The 19,495-nt window shown below is 44.5% G+C and overlaps 1 protein-coding gene across 1 annotated transcript in view; it reads right to left on the bottom strand.

Moving 5' to 3' along the window:
• Positions 1-19,021, bottom strand: part of LOC115467914 (gastrula zinc finger protein XlCGF26.1-like) — a 29,334-nt gene extending 10,313 nt beyond the window's left edge. The window contains exon 1 of the mRNA XM_030203347.1: positions 18,756-19,021. Coding sequence (XP_030059207.1) covers positions 18,756-19,021 — 266 coding nt within the window. The remainder of the gene's footprint in view (positions 1-18,755) is intronic.
• Positions 19,022-19,495: the final 474 nt, after the last annotated feature.

Genomic DNA, 19,495 nt, shown 5'->3' with positions numbered 1-19,495 from the left:
ACTGCTTATTTCTGGGATAAGCATCATAAAATGTATTAAGCTTTGCTGGGATCTTGCCAGGTATTTGTGACCTGGATTGGCCACTGTTGGAAACAGGATGCTGGGCTTGATGGACCTTTGGTCTGTCCCAGTGTGGCAATACTTATGTCTGTTCTCTTAGGCTGCTGCAGTTGGCATTATGATGTTGTGGTTGTCCGTCTGAGTAAGTGGAACAGACGTTTCAGCCAACGTGCTCTGGCTTTCTTCACGGTGACTGAAATGTCAGTTCTTCTTACTCAAGCGCAGCAAGACCCAGATAACTACAATAATAACCCTTTTAACGATTTTTCAATCTGCTGTTCTTTACTTGGTTTTGAGATAAGAAACAGACAATGCATCTACTGTAACTGTTCCTAAACCAATAAAGCTACTAGCTTTGGCTCCGATAGCCCCCTACAGTAGAAGATGAAACAACCACTGACCCAGCAAAGCCTCAACCTCCCCTTCCCCTCCCCAAACATAGAATCATGAATGCAGACAAGGGCCAAATGGCACATCCAGTTTGCCTTTCCTGAGAAACCACTAACTCTTCCTTTTCCTAACAGATCCCACGTGCCTGTCCCATGCTTTCTTAAATTGACAAGTCTTCGTTCCCACGACCTCCACCACCCTTTCCGTAAACGAATGCTTTCGTAGATTCCTCCTAAGCCTATTTCTTTTAACTTCATTGTATGCTCCCTCATTCCAGAGTTTTCCTTCATTTGAAAAAAATCTCACTGCCTCCTGTATATCGACGCCACTGAGTTATTTAAACATCTCTATCATATCCCCTCTCTCTCGCCTCTCTTCCAGCATGTTGAGGTTCATGAGCCTGTCTCTCTATGTTTTATGACGGAGACCACTTACCAATTTTGTAGCCGCCCTCTGGACAGACTCCATCCTGTTTATATCCTTCTGTAGGTGTGGTCTCCAGAATTGCATCCCTCTCCTTATGCACCCAAGCATCCTTCTGGCTTTGACCGTCGCCTTTTCTACCAGTTTGGCTACCTTATCATCAGACACAATTTCCCCCAAGTCCCGCCGAGTGAGCAATTGTAAAAAACAAAGTATAGGATACCCTAAGAATGCCAGAGTCATAGTTATTGAAGGTATTACAGACAGGAATCTAAACAATACTCCAATAAAACTTAAGAACATTAGAAACAGGCCCACCCCAGATACTCATGTCATCTCGTCATCACTCATTATCAATCACAGTGGCTTCCTGTAGTGAGACTCACCCAGATTTTAAGAATCCCTTACCTAGAGACATCAGGATCTCAAAGTTCTCCTTCATCACCTCCCTCCAAAGCTCCTTCTGCTCCTCATCTAAATACTCCCACTCCTCCTGGGAGAAAGAGACAGAGACGTCCTCAAATGTCACCCGCATCTGAAACACAAACCAGAAACACAGTCAGGGACATGGGGAGGTGCTCAGAATGCATTAGATTTCAGCTCCTGCCTTTGTTTTGGGGGTTATAACTGCAGATTTTTTTAAAATTCAGCTTTATCTGTCTTTTTGTGTAGAATTCCCCTGGCATTAACACCCAGCTCTTCTGTTCTCCAGGACTGACTCCGCCTAAGCCGTCTCACAGCTCAGGGTTGATTACCCCATCCCCTCAGTATTCTCATTCTCCAACTAGTATGAACCCCTCCCTAAGAAGGTTTACCCCCCCTTCCACCCAGCAGTTTTCTCTGCCCCGACCTCTACTTCTTTTTTTTACTCATTCCAAGAATCCCATCTCCCCATTCCTCCCAGAGCACACAAATCCAATACCTCTGTCAATCTGCAGCCCCCCCCCCCCCCCAAGCAGTAAAAACACCCAGAGCTCTCTCTCATACTGAACACACTGGTTCTCTTTCTGAAATCCCTCTTGCCCCCAGCACATATACTTCCACAGCTCTCTCAGAATACCCCCCAACCCACACCCTCCACTGTTCTCTCAACATCCTCAGCACTCACAGTATCATAGCCATCCCAACCCCCACCCCCCCAGACACACTGCATATACACTCTCCCCACAGCTCTTTTGGGCCGATGATCAGAAGCAAACGCAGGTGTTAGAGGCTGCTACCTCCCCATGATCAGAGCAACCGAGCGCGTGAAACAACGCGCTTGCAGGCTCTGGGCGCAACTAGCATGCAAAACAGGGCTCTTAGCATAAGTGGCATGCAATACATGCTAAACCTATTCATCCCCAATGATCAGCGACCAGCACGCTAAAGATTGGCTTGCTGGTTGCGGCAAACCCTACACCATTGGGGAGGAATGGTGAACCCTGTCCGGCATGCATTTGCATGCTAGCAGGTCCCCATTCCCCCCAATGCAGCAGCCCCCCGCCCAGCAACTGGGGGCTGGAGATCCAGCGAACCTCCGGTCCCCCGACACCGGTTCGGGGGAGGGGGGAGCTGGAGATCCAGCAGGTCTCCAGCACCCCCCCAGCATCCCTCAGATGTCCCTGGTGGTCCAGTGGGTCGTGGGTCAATCACTCTCCCCTCCACCTGGTGGTCTAGTGGCCCTTCCCTACCCCCCTACCTTCAGTTGGAGGAGGGAGGTGGCCTCCTCTGGGATGCGCTGGGCTTCACACCGCGCCGATGGAAGAGGAGGGAGACCACCTTAAACAAGTGCGGGAGGATTGTCTACCCCATGATCAGAGAGAATTGCGTGCTTAAATTTGTATGCAATTATCTCTGATCATAGGTCCAGTAAAGCCCCCTGCTCTTCCAGCACTATTTTTAGAGCGCTGTTTGGAACAGCACGGGGCTATTGATCATCTGCCCATTTGTGAATATTGCCAATACATATCACCAGCTGTCTCCCTCCCTCCCATACTGAACTCCTCCCGTCCTATGGAATCCCCAAGGTTCAGCCACGTTTCACCCCTGACACCCCCAGCTTTTCCTCTTTGTCCCTCCTGCAGCACCCCCTCCTCAGCTTGCCCTTTTCATCTCCTCTCTCCCTCCACCCCTAGTATGCACCTGCCCTCTCGCTGCACCACCTAACTTAAACATAGTAACATAGTAGATGATGGCAGAAAAAGACCTGCATGGTTCATCCAGTCTGCCCAACAAGATAAACTACTACTACTACTACTTGACATTTCTAAAGCGCTACTAGGGTTACGCAGCACTGTACAATTTAACATAGAAGGACACATAAACTCATATGTGTATACCTTACCTTGATTTGTACCTGCCTTTTTCAGGACACAGACCGTACAAGTCTGCCCAGCAGTATTTCCCGCCTCCCAACCACCAGTCCCGCCTCCCATCACCGGCTCTGACACAGACCTTATAAGTCTGCTCTCCACTATCCTCGCCTCCCAACCACCAACCTCTCTTCCCCCACCTGCTCCGCCACCCAATTTTGGCTAAGCTTCTGAGGATCCATTCCTACTGCACAGGATTCCTTTATGCATATCCCACACATGTTTGAATTCCGTTACCGTTTTCATCTCCACCACCTCCCGCGGGAGGGCATTCCAAGCATCCACCACCCTCTCCGTGAAAAAATACTTCCTGACATCTTTTTTGAGTCTGCCCCCCTTCAATCTCATTTCATGTCCTCTCGTTCTACCGCCTTCCCATCTCCGGAAAAGATTTATTTGCGGATTAATACCTTTCAAGTATTTGAACGTCTGTATCATATCACCCCTGTTCCTCCTTTCCTCCAGGGTATACATGTTCAGGTCAGCAAGTCTTTGCTCATACGTCTTGGAACGCAAATCCCATACCATTCTCGTAGCTTTTCTTTGCACCGCTTCCATTTTTTTAACATCCTTCGCAAGGTACGGCCTCCAAAACTGAACACAATACTTCAGGTGGGGCCTCACCAACGACTTCTACAGGGGCATCAACACTTCCTTTCTTCTGCTGATCACACCTCTCTCTATACAGCCTAGCAACCTTCTCGCTACAGCCACCGCCTTGTCACACTGTTTCGTCGCCTTCAGATCCTCGGATACTATCACCCCAAGATCCCTCTCCCCCTCAGTACCTATCAGACTCTCCCCGCCTAACACATACGTCTCTCGTGGGTTTCTACTCCCTAAATGCATCACTTTGCATTTCTTCGCATTGAATTTTAATTGCCAAACCTTAGACCATTCTTCTAGCTTCCTCAGATCCCTTTTCATGCTTTCCACTCCCTCCAGGGCGTCCACTCTGTTGCAAATCTTAGTATCATCCGCAAATAGGCAAACTTTACCTTCTAACCCTTCGGCAATGTCACTCACAAATATATTGAACAGAATCGGCCCCAGCACCGATTCCTGAGGCACTCCACTACTCACCTTTCCCTCCTCCGAGCGAATTCCATTTACCACCACCCTCTGTCGTCTGTCCGTCAACCAGTTCCTAATCCAGTTCACCACTTCGGGACCTATCTTCAGCCCATCTAGTTTATTTAAGAGCCTCCTGTGGGGAACCGTGTCAAAAGCTTTGCTAAAATCTAAGTAGATTAAGTCTATAGCATGTCGATGATTCAATTCTCCAGTTACCCAATCAAAGAATTCAATGAGATTCATTTGGCACGATTTCCCTCTGGTAAAACCATGTTGTCTCGGATCTTGCAACTTATTGGCTTCTAGGAAATTCACTATCCTTTCCTTCAGCATGGCTTCCATTACTTTTCCAATAACCGAAGTGAGGCTTACCGGCCTGTAGTTTCAAGCTTCTTCCCTATCACCACTTTTGTGAAGAGGTACCACCTCCGCCATTCTCCAGTCTCTCGGAACCTCTCCCTTCTCCAAGGATTTATTAAACAAATCTTTAAGAGGACCCGCCAGAACCTCTCTGAGCTCCCTCAATATTCTGGGGTGGATCCCGTCCGGTCCCATGGCTTTGTCCACCTTTAGCTTTCCAAGTTGTTGATACACACTCTCTTCCGTGAACGGTGCTATATCCATTCCATTCTCAGGTGTACTTTTGCCAGTCCCTCGCGGTCCTTCTCCAGGATTTTCTTCAGTGAAAACCGAACAAAAGTATCTATTTAGCAAATTGGCTTTTTCTTCATCATTATCTACATAGCGGTTCGCTGTATCTTTTAGTCTCACAATTCCCTTTTTAGTCATTCTTCTTTCACTAATATACCTGAAGAAATTTTTGTCGCCCCTCCTTACATTTCTAGCCATTTGTTCTTCCGCTTGCGCCTTCGCCAGACGTACCTCTCTCTTGGCTTCTTTCAGTTTCATCCGGTATTCCTCCCCGTGTTCCTCTTCTTGAGATTTTCTATATTTCTGGAACGCTAACTCTTTAGCCTTTATTTTCTCAGCCACTTGCTTGAAGAACCATATTGGTTTCCTTTTTCTCTTGCTTTTATTTACTCTCCTTACATAAAGGTCTGTGGCCCTATTTATTACTTCTTTCAGCCTGGACCACTGCCCTTCCGCTTCATGTACGTCCTCCCAGCCCATCATCTCCTTCCTCAGGTATTCCCCCATTTTAGTAAAGTCAGCACGCTTGAAATCCAGGACTTTGAGTTTAGAGTGGCCGCCCTCCACTTCAGCCGTTATATCAAACCAAACCGTTTGATGGTCACTGCTTCCCAGGTGTGCACCCACTCGGACATTTGACACACTATCCCTATTTGTGAGCACCAGATCCAGCATCGCTCCCTCCCTCGTGGGTTCTGTCACCATCTGTTTGAGCAGAGCACTTTGGAAAGCATCCACGATCTCTCTACTTCTTTCCGATTTGGCAAAACTTGTCCTACTACTACTACTACTATACCTTTCATGTCCCTTCTTTCCCAATGCTCTACACAGATGAAGAAGCAAGAAGATTGATGCCGGCTAGATCCTACGCCTCTGTCACAATGACTTTGACTGCTGAATTTGAACTGTGAGCTTCTACGGAGTCCCCCAAGGCTCAAATTCAGCAGTCAAAGCCAGTGCAGCAAAGGAACAGGACACAGACGTTTCAACATGCAGATGCTCTCCTCCTTCTGTTTGTGATGAGGATTCTAGGTCAGTTCCGCCTGGACAGTTCCCATCGGACTGTTCCCACCCACCAATTCCCACCACACCGGAGAGGACAATTTCCACGAACTCAAAGAATACAAAACATATAAGGCAAGTAATCTCCCTCTCTTTTCTCTTCCAGATCATACCCTCACACCCCCCCCCCCCCCCCACAACATTATCTTTTACACATCCTTTTCCCTTCCACACATGCAGTTAATGAGGGGGGGGGGGGACAAATGCCCCCCACACCCCCCAAACTAGGTTTCAACCTCATTCATGTTTAATCCGGGATCTAATTGTCATAAACAAATAAGTAAATAAATAAATAGTTAAATTCAAACTGTAGTTCATGTCGGGGAGGGGGGAAATGACCCCACACACCCTCAGACTAGATTTCAACCTTTCAGTCCCTCAAAATGACACGCTGATTACGATTTATAACAAACTAGTAAAAAAGGCCCATTTCTGATACAAATGAAATGGGCGCTAGCAAGGTTTTCCTCGGCTCCCCTGCAGCCACTCATGTCCAGCGAACCTCCTCTCTCCCCTGCCCCCCCTCCTGCCACCCATGTCCAGCGACCCTCCTCTCTCCCCTGCCCCCCCTCCAGCCACTCATGTCCAGCGACCCTCCTCTCTCCCCTGCCCCCCCTCCAGCCACCCATGTCCAGCGATCCTACTCTCTCCCCTGCCCCCCCTGCAGCCACCCATGTCCAGTGACCCTCCTCTCTCCCCTGCCCCCCTCCAGCCACCCATGTCCAGCGACCCTCCTCTCTCCCCTGCCCCCCCTCCAGCCACTCATGTCCAGCGACCCTCCTCTCTCCCCTGCCCCCCCTCCAGCCACCCATGTCCAGCGATCCTACTCTCTCCCCTGCCCCCCCTGCAGCCACCCATGTCCAGCGACTCTCCTCTCTCCCCTGCCCCCCCTCCAGCCATCCATGTCCAGCGACCCTCCTCTGGACATGGATCACCTGTGAGGCATGTTTTTTTTTCCCCTCCTGGGTTCTGAAGTTGACATCATAATGGCTGTGGTGATGTCAGCCTGATCTACACAGCCTACCAGACCACCTCCGAGTGTGGCACAGTCCCAGGCACAGAACGTTGGAGGTGAGAATTATTATATAGGATGACTACTCTACCTATGAAAAGTTATTCTGTCCTCTGTGCACATCCGTTTGCTGCTCTAACTTCCTCGTTCCAGACCTGATCTAAGAAAGAAGCGACGATCGGTTAAAAAAAAAAAAGGCTAGAGAGGGTGAGAAATGACTGGGGAGGGGGGGAGGAGGGGGAGTCCTTGGTGGGAACTCGCATGATACCATGATGAGCCCCAGGAAGGTAAGGGGCAAGAAATTAAATGGAAGAAGGAGAGTGGTTCCACAGGAGAGCAGGTGCATACTTGGGGGTGGGGGGAGAAGGGCTCAGTGTACGACTTCTGCAGAGTCACCATTGGCATCTGTTTTAAATGGCTTATCTTCAATACTGTTAGGTGTGTTTTTTGCATGGAGTTGATGGAGACCTTTATATGCCTGTTTTTTGGCTGAGCTCTGTGGTTTATAATTGCCAGGTTTCTTTAGCACATATTTTTTAATGATTTGCATCACCATTTGTAGCTGTGTTAGTACAATTTATATATTTATGATCTATGTTAAACATTTTTCTGTATTCATGGACGAAGAGCCTGGTAGTGTGAAACATTTCCCTGCCAAGCTTTTAACTATTTATGTATTTATTATTTTATGGGTAGTGAATACATTTCGGATAGTTTTATTTTTAACCTCTATGATCTGCTGTCTTGTCTTTTATTTATAAACAAAAAAACAGCACCACGGGCCTTTAAAATGGAACAAAGTTCTTTAATGAATGAGCCCTGACCCGACACGGGCCGTGTTTCGGTGACTAGCACCTGCGTCAGGGGTCACAGTGATGACGTGGAAAACTTGGGGAATAACTCGAATATTTTCATCTACAATATTCCTTACCCCACGTCTCATGTAGTAAAAGCTACAAAGCACCAAGGCACTTTCATTTTGATACAGAAAGTGAAAGTGCCTTGGTGCTTTGTAGCTTTTACTACATGAGACGTGGGGTAAGGAATATTGTAGATGAAAATATTCGAGTTATTCCCCAAGTTTTCCACGTCATCACTGTGACCCCTGACGCAGGTGCTAGTCACCGAAACACGGCCCGTGTCGGGTCAAGGCTCATTCATTAAAGAACTTTGTTCCATTTTAAAGGCCCGTGGTGCTGTTTTTTTGTTTGGACTTTAGTTTGTACTTTGTTCCCTCTCTTTTGTTATACCCTTGTCTTTTATTTATAACATACTGTACGATAAGCATTGCCATGCTGCAACAGATCAGAGGTCCATCAAGCCCAGTATCCTGTCTCCAACAGTGGCCAATCCAGGTCATAGGTACCTGGCAAGATCCCAAAACAGTAACACAGAATGATGCCCCAAAGTCCTTGCATTTTTGGAAAGAATAAACAAGCGATACTTCCACTATTCATGATGTATTGTAAGCCACATTGAGCCTGCAAAGAGGTGGGAAAATGTGGGATACAAATGCAATAAATAACTAAATAACTAACTAACTAACTAAATAAATAAATAAAATCTCTGTTCCACAAGAAAAGAAACTGCATAAAGGGGAAAGGGACAGGATTTCATATACGACCTTTCTGTGGTTACAATCAAAGCACTTTACATATTAAATAAAGGAGGAGCAGCTGCTGTGTGAGAAGGGAATCAGGAAGAAAAACTGCAGGGAATAAAGAGCCCCAGGAATGGATTGAGCAGTACCAGTGAGGGGAGGAGAATCAGGAAGAAGAGTCTGAGGGGCTACAGCAGGGAATGGATTGAGCAGTGCCAGGCTCATTTCTTCTTGTGTGTGTGTGGCATTGCCTGGCACTGCATCCCCTGCTGCCCACCTCCTGCCAGTCTCCTACCTGCTCAGCACAAACCCCAAGAGCCATCCTTCTGCCCTTCATCCCTGGGGGCAGATCTGGGCTTTGTTGGGTCAGTGCTGGGAAATGGGAATCACGAATCAGAGAAGCAGGAAAGAACCCCTGGACCATTAGGACCGCCCTAGGTGGAACCTGACAAATCACAGTGTCAGAGGGGCGGGATCTTGTCCTCTCCTCTGCCTCATGAGTCTTGCGACCAATCAATGGAAGGGGCGTGGTCTCCCTCTCATGCTGTGTTCTATCTCAATCTAACCTCCTTGTGAGTGACATCATAGAGTCTCTCTCATGCTGTGTTCTCAATCTAACCTCCTTGTTCTCAATCTACCCTCCTTGTGAGTGACATCATAGAGTCACTTCCTGGGCTGCAGCACCAAGTCCCTCTTTATCTTGAAACACATCAGCTGCTGCCACCTGTGGCCGGATGTTTCACTCAGATGCTGCAGAGAAAACAGCTTCCAGGGCTGCACCAAGAGGACAATAACAGAAATGAGTGTCTGTGTGTGTTTAGTCTGACATTGCATGTGTCTGTGTACCTGCCTGTGAGTGTGCATAGTGTAGTGTTTTTGCAAAGAATGACCCCCATCCTAAAGCCTGAAATTCCCTCCTGTCTTTTGCCTCCCCAGATACATAAGTACATAAGCACTGCCACACTGGGAAAAGACCAAAGGTCCATCAAGCCCAGCACTCTGTCTCTGACAGCGGCCAATCCAGGCTACTACTACTACTACTATTTAGCATTTCTATAGCGCTACAAGGCATACGCAGCGCTGCACAAACATAGAAGAAAGACAGTCCCTGCTCAAAGAGCTTACAATCTAATAGACAAAAAATAAATAAAGTAAGCAAATCAAATCAATTAATGTGAACGGGAAGGAAGAGAGGAGGGTAGGTGGAGGCGAGTGGTTACAAGTGGTTACGAGTCAAAAGCAATGTTAAAGAGGTGGGCTTTCAGTCTAGATTTAAAGGTGGCCAAGGATGGGGCAAGACGTAGGGGCTCAGGAAGTTTATTCCAGGCGTAGGGTGCGGCGAGACAGAAGGCGCGAAGTCTGGAGTTGGCAGTAGTGGAGAAGGGAACAGCGGAGTGCACGGGAAGGGGTGTAGGGAAGGACGAGTGTGGAGAGATACTGGGGAGCAGCAGAGTGAGTACATTTATAGGTTAGTAGAAGAAGTTTGAACAGGATGCGAAAACGGATAGGGAGCCAGTGAAGGGTCTTGAGGAGAGGGGTAGTATGAGTAAAGCGACCCTGGCGGAAGATGAGATGGGCAGCAGAGTTTTGAACCGACTGGAGGGGAGAAGTGACTAAGTGGGAGGCCAGCAAGAAGCAGATTGCAGTAGTCTAAACGAGAGGTGACAAGGGTGTGGATGAGGGTTTTGGTATAGTGCTCGGAAAGAAAGGGGCGGATTTTACGGATGTTGTAAAGAAAGAAACGACAGGTCTTGGCGGTCTGCTGGATATGAGCAGAGAAGGAGAGAGAAGAGTCAAAGATGACCCCAAGGTTTCGAGCTGAGGAGACAGGGAGAATGAGAGAACCTGGCAAAAACCCAAAATTTAATAACGATCAATGGACTTTTCCTTCAGGAATCTGTCCAGACCCCCTTTAAACTCAGCAAGGCCAGCTGCCGTCACTACCTTCTCCGGCAATGAGTTCCAGAGTCTATGTGCTGAGTAAAGAAAAACTTTCTCCAATTTGTTTTAAACCCACCACATTCTAATTTCATCTTGTGTCCCCTGGTTCTATTATTGTTAGAAAGTGTGAACAAACACTTCACATCTATCCGCTCTACCCCACTCATTATTTTGTAGACCTCTATCATATCACCCCTCAGCCGCCTTTTCTCCAAGCTAAAGAGTCCTAGCCTTCTTAACCTCTCCTCATAAGGTAGTTGTCCTATCCCTTTTATCATTTTCGTCGCCCTTCTCCAATTCCTTAATATCTTTTTTGAGATGAGGCGACCAGAACTGAACACAATACTCCAGGTGCGGTCGCACCATGGAGCGATATAACAGCATTATAACATCCTCATGCTTGTTTTCCATCCCTTTTCTAATAATACTCAACATTCTGTTCGCCTTCTTAGCCGTCGCAGCACACTGAGCTGAAGATTTCAACATCCTAGCCACAATGACTCCCAGATCCCTTTCTTGGTCCGTAACTCCTAAAACAGAACCTTGCATGACATAGCCGTAATTCGGTCCATCACTCACTCCAGCTGCAGTTCTCTCTCCCTCTAACTCCTTGCAAGGCCCCTAGTTCTGTGTAATCGCAAATTCATCTCTCCTATGCAGCACCACCAAACCCCTCCTTCTCCCTCCCCTCAGGAACACAATGACGTCAAAAAGCTGAACCCAATTAGGTTAGACTCCCTTTCCCTCTCCTCAGCACAGTCGTCATCCCAGTTCACCCAAAATAAAGCAGCCAAATTTATGAGCAGCTCTATCCAAGTTGTCATTCTTTAGTGTTATAGGGAAGTCGTCCCATCCCCTTTATCATTTTCGTCACCCTTCTCTGTATAGAACATTTTTAATAAACCATAAGTTTTCATAATATCAATATGCAGGTGATAGATTCTAATGCAACGGAGGGAATGCTTGCAAATTAATCTCATGTATATTGTTTAAGACTACAAAATCCTTGACAACTATTGCTCAAATATTTCTTTATTAGAAATTGTAAATCCACACATAATGATATACTAAACCCAACAACTCATCATACAAACCATTCCAACTACTCATACTGCCCAACCGCATCACATACATTCATCCAACAATACCCACATGAATCAACATAAACTTCCAACAATTATAGATTTAAGATATTAAATGGTACAGACTGCAAAAATAGGGAGACCACATATCTCCAATCCGAAAGCTACATAATTCTTTCGACAATGTTCTCACATATGTGCAAATCAAGTCCATAGATCATATTGTTCCTTAGATTTTCTCACACACCAGTCGAATGATGACACAACCGTTGTTCCTGTTGTTTAACATTCAAATATAATGACGTAATCACGTCCTGGTTGTGTAAATCGATTCACAAAATTCTAAGTTTCCACTTGCAACTCACTGTTTTCCACAAATATATTCTAATCAATGTGATTCTTCCACCATGATTGCTCAGTGATTGTTGGAATGGTTTGTATGATGAGTTGTTGGGTTTAGTACATCATTATGTGTGGATTTACAATTTATAATAAAGAAATATTTCAGCAGTAGTTGTCAGAGATTTTGTAGTCTTGCACAGTGAGAGTTACAGCTATTTTGAAAAGTATTTATCCCTGTGTATGCATTTGTATGCATATTGTTTATGGATATCCTAAAAACCTGACTGGTTTAGTGTGTCCCAAAGACCTGGCCGAGAACCACTGGCTTAATGGGATAGTGAGGAAACAACATTTTTCCTAAGGCCAATGTTGTTAGCTGCCAAATGCTGGAAGATGGTGCCAAATGTTATTTCATCGTGTAACCAATTATTTAAAACTAGTAAAAAAAAGGCCCATTTCTCAAACCAATGAAATGGGCGCTAGCAAGGTTATCATCTAATGGCAATTATATTTTTAAGGGAACTGTTAGGAAGAATGTGCTGTGATGATAAAGAATAATTGGGAAGGGTATATAATGAGTAATATGGTCCAGGGGTATGACATGTGGATTGTTTTCTTTTTTTGTTTGTTTTTTAATTTGTGTTTTGTTTTAATTTTTATTTACAGTATATTTCCAAAAAGTTAAAGAGTACACAGAAATTTATAAAATTTTTATTAGAAATATAATGCTTGTTTACATTTGCAAGATTTCTTTATAAACAATATTTTGACTACTTGACCTAATTGACTTACCTGCACGAAACATCAAAAGTTCATCAAGTACCTTCTTAAACCTCCACTACCCCAATTGTAGAGGACTCAAATACAAATCACTACACGCATCTACCTTCACATACATCTGCACAAAATCATGGAATAAACTACCGAATGCTATAAAAACAACGCATGACTTGACAACCTTCCGGAAGTTATTGAAGACGCACCTGTTCGAAGAGACTTACAATACAAATCCTCCTTAATGACTTGATTCCATTCTACATCTAAACCAACTAATACTGATCCCTTCTAATTTGATTATGTTAATCACATTATCACTATTGGTCATTATATCTTACCTGTTTTATTTTGTGTTATGTAAATAATTCTACTGACCTATCTACCTAATGTCTTACACAGTAATATGTTAAATTAGACCATACCTCTTACTCTGTTTATGATTATACCTTTTGCAACATAGTGTAAGCCACATTGAACCTGCAAATAGGTGGGAAAATGTGGGGTACAAATGCAACAAACAAATAAATAAATATTATTAGTGAAAACTTTGTTACATTGAGGGAAAAGCTTTCCTTGTTCAGGACCATCTTTGACTTTTACAATTGCATCAGAAGAGTTTCGAACTCTTGAAAATGCTACATACAGTTGCCCACGTGTAAACACTGGTTCTGGGAGGAAAATGCCAACTTTTTCAAATGTTTGTCCTTGTGACTTGTTAATTGTCATTGCAAAAGCCAATTTCACAGGAAATTGTTTTCGACGTAATGTAAATGGGACGGCAGTGTTAGTTCAATACGTGGGATAAAAACTGTACTCCCTGCAGTTTATCCTGTGATTACTTGACTAATAATGAGGTTAGTTTTCAAGTCTTTCACTATTAAGCGAGTTCCGTTACATAAACCTCGCTTGGTATTTAAATTCCTGAGTAGGATAATTATGGCTCCAATTTTTAAATGCAGTTTATGGCAAGGCATGCCAGTTGGAGTTTGTTCATGAAGGAATTCTACAGGATATAACTGATGTTCCTCATCATTGGAGTCTTGAATGGAGTCCGAACTTACATAGTAACATAATAGATGACGGCAGAAAAAGACCTGCACGGTCCATCCAGTCTGCCCAACAAGACAAACATATGTGTATACCTTACCTTGATTTGTACCTGCCTTATTCAGGGCACAGACCGTACAAGTCTGCCCAGCAGTACTTCCCGCCTCCCAACCACCAGTCCCGCCTCCCATCACCGGCTCTGGCACAGACCGTATAAGTCTGCCCTCCACTATCCTCGCCTCCCAACCACCCACCCCTCTTCCCCCCACCTGCTCCGCCACCCAATTTCAGCTAAGCTTCTGAGGATCCATTCCTTCTGCACAGGATTCCTTTATGCATATCCCACGCATGTTTGAATTCCATTACCGTTTTCATCTCCACCACCTCCCGCGGGAGGGCATTCCAAGCATCCACCACCCTCTCTGTGAAAAAATACTTCCTGACATCTTTCCTGAGGCTGCCCCCCTTCAACCTCATTTCATGTCCTCTCGTTCTACCGCCTTCCCATCTCTGGAAAAGATTTGTTTGCGGATTAATACCTTTCAAATATTTGAACATCTGTATCATATCACCCCTGTTCCTCCTTTCCTCCAGGGTATACATGTTCAGGTCAGCAAGTCTCTCTTCATACGTCTTGGAACGCAAATCCCGTACCATTCTCGTAGCTTTTCTTTGCACCGCTTCCATTTTTTTAACATCCTTCGCAACTTAAATAATTGTCTCACCTTCTAAAATATTTAGAACAGCCTCATTTATCTTGTCAACATGTGCATTTTTTGGGCAAATAATAGCCTTTTAAGCAAAGTTATGAACAGTATCTGCCGTAATTTTTTTCTCCAAAAACGGCATTAACTATATCACCGTCACAAATGTGCTTCTGTGGGATTTCAATAATATCTTTGAAACCATCTGGACATGGAAGATTTCCGTCTGCTAAAGTAATAAGCCAGTTGTTGTAACCTGGGTCTACAGAGCGGACATTGTTGTTTAATTTTAGTATTTCAATTTTTTTCCATAGTTTATTTAACTTAATGCTGGCTTCAATAATGTGAGCTCGATCACTGTGTGGTACCACTGGTAGAGTTTGTCGAAAATCTCCACCAAGGAGAAGAACTTTCCCGTCAAATGGTTTCTGATTGTTCATGATGTCTTTGAGGATTCTATCTACAGCAGTAAGTGCCATACTGGGTGCCATAGTTGACTCATCCCAAATAAGGATTTTAGCATCTCTAATGATGGAAGCATCATTTGATGTTAATCTGATACTTGATGTTGACGTTTCCAGTAGAGGAACAGGTAACTTAAACTGTAAACGATAAGTTCATCCTCCTGGAAGGAGATTTGCAGCAATTCCTGTAGAAGCAACAGGTAGTGCAATTCCTCCATCTCCTCGGATGGAGCTCAGGTTAATATTATACGTATACGTTTTTCCACTTCCAGCAGGACCATCTAGGAAGAAGCACGTGTGGGTTATGTTTTTTGTATTGCAGGCAGAAAGTATAGTATGAAATGCTTCTCTTTGCTCATTATTTACTTTTTCTACCATTTGTTCAGCTTTCTGCTTTTCATCTCCAACATTGAAGGCAAGTTTAGGATCTTCTATTCTGTGGATGACTGTTGGTAAACCAAAGTGTTCAAGTTTTTTGCCATGTGTAGTCAGAACGGTTTGGATTTTCTGAAGGCACAATTGTTCACAAATCGAGCAATCACCTTTGCAACCATGGATGTGTTGAAAATCTTGTGTCATATTAAGTTTATATTTTTGGAAAATTTGGAAAGCATTTGATGGTACGGCAAAAACACAAATGTATGCAAAAAGGTGTCTGATTTGCTGTGGCATGCTGCATGTGAGTGCATCCATCGTCTACAGTGTTCTCCCACAGTTCTTCATCGTCAATGAGCCCCATTTTCTTGGCTGCATCTTGAAATGTATTATAAAGAACACATGCAACTGTTTTTAAGTCTTCAAAGGACTTAGCCTCTGGTTTGTGTAGTAGAATTAGCCTTAAACAGTAACACTCAGGGTCCGCTGAAAAATGAACTGCATACATTCTCCCAATTCTTTTGTCATGTCCTGCTTTTCTACGTTTCCACTTTCGTTCTCTTTTGTCGAAAGTATAGTACATAGGAATATCTACATACAAAATGGTCTTTGGAGGATTGTCTTCTGCATTAAGTTTAAACCACGCTGTTAAAGTGGTGTCACCTTCTGCTCAGTGTGCTGCTGCGGCTAAGAAAGCAAATAGAATGTTAGGTATTATTAGGAAAGGAATGGAAAACAAAAATGAGGATGTTATAATGCCTTTGTATCACTCCATGGTGCGACCGCACCTCGAATATTGTGTTCAATTCTGGTCGCCGCATCTCAAAAAAGATATAGTGGAATTAGAAAAGGTGCAGAGAAGGGCGACGGAAATGATAAAGGAGATGGGACGACTTCCCTATGAGCTAGGGCTCTTCAGCTTGGAGAAAAGGCGGCTGAGGGGAGATATGATAGAGGTCTATAAAACAATGAGTGGAGTTGAACGGGTAGTTGTGAAGCGTCTGCTCACGTTTTCCAAAAATGCTAGGACTAGGGGGCATGCGATGAAGCTACAATGTAGTAAATTTAAAACAAATCGGAGAAAATGTTTCTTCACTCAACGTGTAATTAAACTCTGGAATTCGTTGCCAGAGCATGTGGTAAAGGCGGTTAGCTTAGCGGAGTTTAAAAAAGGTTTGGACGGCTTCCTAAAGGAAAAGTCCCTAGACCATTATTAAATGGACTAGGGAAAATCCACTATTTCTGGGATAAGCAGTATAAAATGTTTTGTACATTTTTAGGATCTTGCCAGGTATTTGTGATCTGGATTGGCCACTGTTGGAAACAGGACACTGGGCTCGATGGACCTTTGGTCTTTCCTAGTATGGCAATACTTATGTACTTATGGTTCTGGCTCTTTGTACTTCAGCTTCAACTTCGTTAGGGTGAAAACAATGCTTTGTTGATCTGGTAAGTGTACTTCCAATCTCTGGATAGTATGTGATTGGTGATACATTTCAAAACCGTTTAATCGCCATGCAGCTTCAGGAGCACTAACATATCTAGAGTCAGTAAACGTTTTAATTTCATCATGTTGTAAAGTTTGGTGCTCTGTAATAACCACATTGGCACAATCGTGTCCTTTATAGACATATTTAAAGAGGTACTTGACACTTTTAATAGATGCACATACTTCCGGATTTATATGGGAATTGTACTTTAAAAGTAAGTAAGGGTTATAAGGGACTACCCAACTGTTATTAATGAATTTTCCATTTAAGAGTGTACCGACGCCGTTATCCCTTCTGCGGTATTTAGGATATCCGTCACAGTTCTAAACAGTTTCATTTTGGAATGGTTTTGTTATCAATAGAAATCAAACAAAATAAAACATGGAAAAGAAAATAAGATGATACCTTTTTTATTGGACATAACTTAATACATTTCTTGATTAGCTTTTGAAGGTTGCCCTTCTTCATCAGATCGGAAATAAGCAAATGTGCTAGCTGACAGTGTATATAAGTGAAAACATTCAAGCATTACTATGACAGTCTGACAGGGTGGGAGGATGGGGGTGGGTAGGAGGTATGCATGGGGACATCAAAGCATATCATTGATATTCTAACAGGATGGGTGTGGATAGGTGAGGGGTGGGGTGATCAACAGAGACATACAGCTTTATGGTTTATAATGGGCTAGGAACCCCAGGTCCTTGTTAAGTCCTTTCTGTTGGGTGTTAAAATATTCAATCATTCTGACTTCAAAGGTCTTACGTTCTTGTATGGTTTTAAAGTTACCTTTCAGTATTCTCACTGTGAAATCACTGGTACAGTGTCCTGGTTCTGTGAAGTGCTATCCCACCGGGGTGGGGGCCCTATATAAAACTTTTACAGCATTCTCTTTAAAAGGGATAGAAATGGAAATCTTTGATAGAGCGAGTTCCATAAAGTTCCAATCATCATCACCCAATGTCAAACCCAGCTCCCGATGCCAACGCAAGCAATGATCCACCGGGGGCTGCACCTTCATACGCTGGTAAGAATACAAACAAGTAATAAAACCCCTGGTTCCCTTAGAGTCCTCACATAAATCTTCCAAAAAAGAATCCTCTCGAAGAATCCTAGCCCTAATATCAGCACTAGAGAGAAAATGCTTCGCTTGTATGTATGCAAAAGTATCCGCTGGTGGAAGCATATATTTTTCAGCCAACACATTAAAGGGGATAATCGCATCTTCTTCAAAAAACTGATCCCATGTCTTCAGACCAGCCGAAAACCAATTCATAAATGGCCCTGGCTCAAAGCCAGGTGGAAAGAGGGGGTTATTAGTTATTGGACTAAGCTTAGAAAAGATCCAATCCGGCTTAACATAGAGACCATCCCAATAATGAAGAGTTGACAGAATAGAAGGACACAAGGTCCAGCCCAACGAACGGTTACTACGAGGAATCCACATCAAGGAACGCAGAGGGCATGAGCCTACCGAATTCTGTTCCAGACAGATCCATTGTTTATGGGAACTAGCATGGAACCATTCTATTGCAGCTCGAGCCTGGGCCGCCTGAAGACCAGTGCAAATTAGGGACGCCTGAACCCCCCTTTTTTGATCCCTATATAGCAAACTTCTCGAGAGACGGGGCTTTTTATTCACCCAGATGAAACGAAAAAAGCGATCCTGGATACCCAACAAGAAGTTACGTGACAGACGAAGAGGGAGAACCTGGAAAAGGTAAAACAAACGAGGCAACACATTCATTTTCAATGGAGCAATCCGACCAAACCATGACAAATCAATAGAACTCCAAGTCTCTAAATCCTTATATATTTCCCGTAAAAGAGAAAGGTAATTAGCTGAAAATAAATCCAAGAAATTCTAGGTAAGGAGAATCCCCAAATATTTAATACCTCGAGTGACTCACCTGAAAGAAAAAACTTGCTGTAAGGCCTGTAGATTTGGATGGGGAATACCAATGGCCATAGCTTCCGATTTAGCCATATTAAGCTTAAAGCCCGACACTGCTGAATATTCTGCCAGAAGCTTAAGCAAGTTAGGCATAGAGATTAACGGTTTGGTTAAAGAAAGCAAGATGTCATCGGCAAACATTGCAAGCTTATACTCCTGACCACCCACTTCAACGCCCGAGATATCAATATTAGACCCAATTGCAATAGCGAGAGGTTCCATAACCAAAGCGAATAGCATTGGCGAGAGGGCAACCCTGCCTCGTCCCCCTAAACAAGGAGAACATTGAAGAATTCCCACCATTAATGCTGTTGCGATCCTCGGTAGTGAGCCCTTGTGCCCCGACAGAGCACGGTACAGAAGAGTTATGCCGCACTCGGTCAGGCAGCCGAACAACCCCAGCTTCACCTGGGAGCAACCACCGTTCCCTGGGGGTTGAGCCCCCAGGTGCAGGTGGCCACCAGGACTTCCGGTCACGAACGGGGTCAGACGGCCGTGGCAGGTAGAGGAGGCAGGAACAGGGCCGAGCAGCTCCCACTACACAAAACCAGACAGGCAGCAAAGCAGGGAAGGGTCGGGTCCAGTCCAAGGGCAGGCAGCAAGGCAAAACAGGATCAGGCCCAATCCGAGATCAGGGCAGGCAGCAAGGCAAAGCAGGGTCAGGTCCGATCCAAGGTCAGGCCAGGCAGCAAAACA

This window comes from Microcaecilia unicolor, chromosome 1 (genome assembly GCF_901765095.1).
Source record: "Microcaecilia unicolor chromosome 1, aMicUni1.1, whole genome shotgun sequence".
Lineage (NCBI taxonomy): Eukaryota > Metazoa > Chordata > Amphibia > Gymnophiona > Siphonopidae > Microcaecilia > Microcaecilia unicolor.
The sequence above is the reverse complement of the archived record's forward strand: the minus strand, read 5'-3'. Positions and strand labels throughout refer to the sequence as shown.